Source organism: Echinops telfairi, unplaced genomic scaffold, assembly GCF_000313985.2.
Source record: "Echinops telfairi isolate 266 unplaced genomic scaffold, ASM31398v2 ScPeMD7_7467;HRSCAF=8505_0, whole genome shotgun sequence".
Lineage (NCBI taxonomy): Eukaryota > Metazoa > Chordata > Mammalia > Afrosoricida > Tenrecidae > Echinops > Echinops telfairi.
The window spans coordinates 13,613,085-13,613,863 of NW_022111367.1; the positions used below are offsets into that span (position 1 = coordinate 13,613,085).

Consider the following 779-nt stretch of genomic DNA (forward strand, 5'->3'; position numbering starts at 1 on the left):
AAAGCAATTTTAGAAACTTGCCATAAGAGTTATTTTAATGAATATACTAATAAGCATCATTTATTTGGAATAGCATTGACTTGATTTATTCTATTAAGTGTTAAGCTTTTAAAAAATATCAAATAACACTTAAAGATAGTTGAAAGTAAATTATTACTTTCCAAAATACCTTGTGTCATATCTTGTGACACCCAATTCGGGTGTCATTTACACAGCTGAAACCTGAAGATGATAAATCTTTGATACAGAAATGAGGAGGGAATACTGAAATAGCCGTAGCCTGAAAGCTCAGATAAGCCAAATGTGGTGGGGAAAAATCACAGAGATGTTTTTAATACACTAATGCCTATCAGTAAAGTCTTCGCTCCCTTGTTTTGACAGGCAAAGAGAAGGCAGAGAAAAGATGTGGCCAACAGCGACTCCAGGAAAACTACAGAGAAGCTCTTGAAAACGTTTTTGAAAAGACAAGCTATTAAAACTGCCTTAAAAAGTAAAAGGCAAGACAAGTATTAGAGTGGTTTTTAAGATTAGTATTATGTCTTCTGTGTTGTATTCCTGTGGGTTCCTTTCCTCATTTGAGCTCTCAACTGACAAGAGTGGCTCGTAGGAGCAGGGAATAGGAGGGTGACGCTTGACCCCGGATTGTGAAGTTGTGAGAATTCTCCATTCTGTGGATATGGAGAGATTTCAATTTGAAATTGAAAGGTGTCGTGAAAGAAAAGAGGAGTTGCATTGTACACAGTTTTTACTTCCCCGATGCATTTATGCCTGCGGCCAAC

General features: G+C 37.0%; 1 protein-coding gene across 1 annotated transcript in view; it reads left to right on the forward strand.

Moving 5' to 3' along the window:
- LOC101660050 (DNA excision repair protein ERCC-5) overlaps window positions 1–779 on the forward strand; it is a 31,277-nt gene that overhangs the window by 8,559 nt on the left and 21,939 nt on the right. The window contains exon 3 of the mRNA XM_045283768.1: window positions 382–512. Coding sequence (XP_045139703.1) covers window positions 382–512 — 131 coding nt within the window. The remainder of the gene's footprint in view (window positions 1–381; window positions 513–779) is intronic.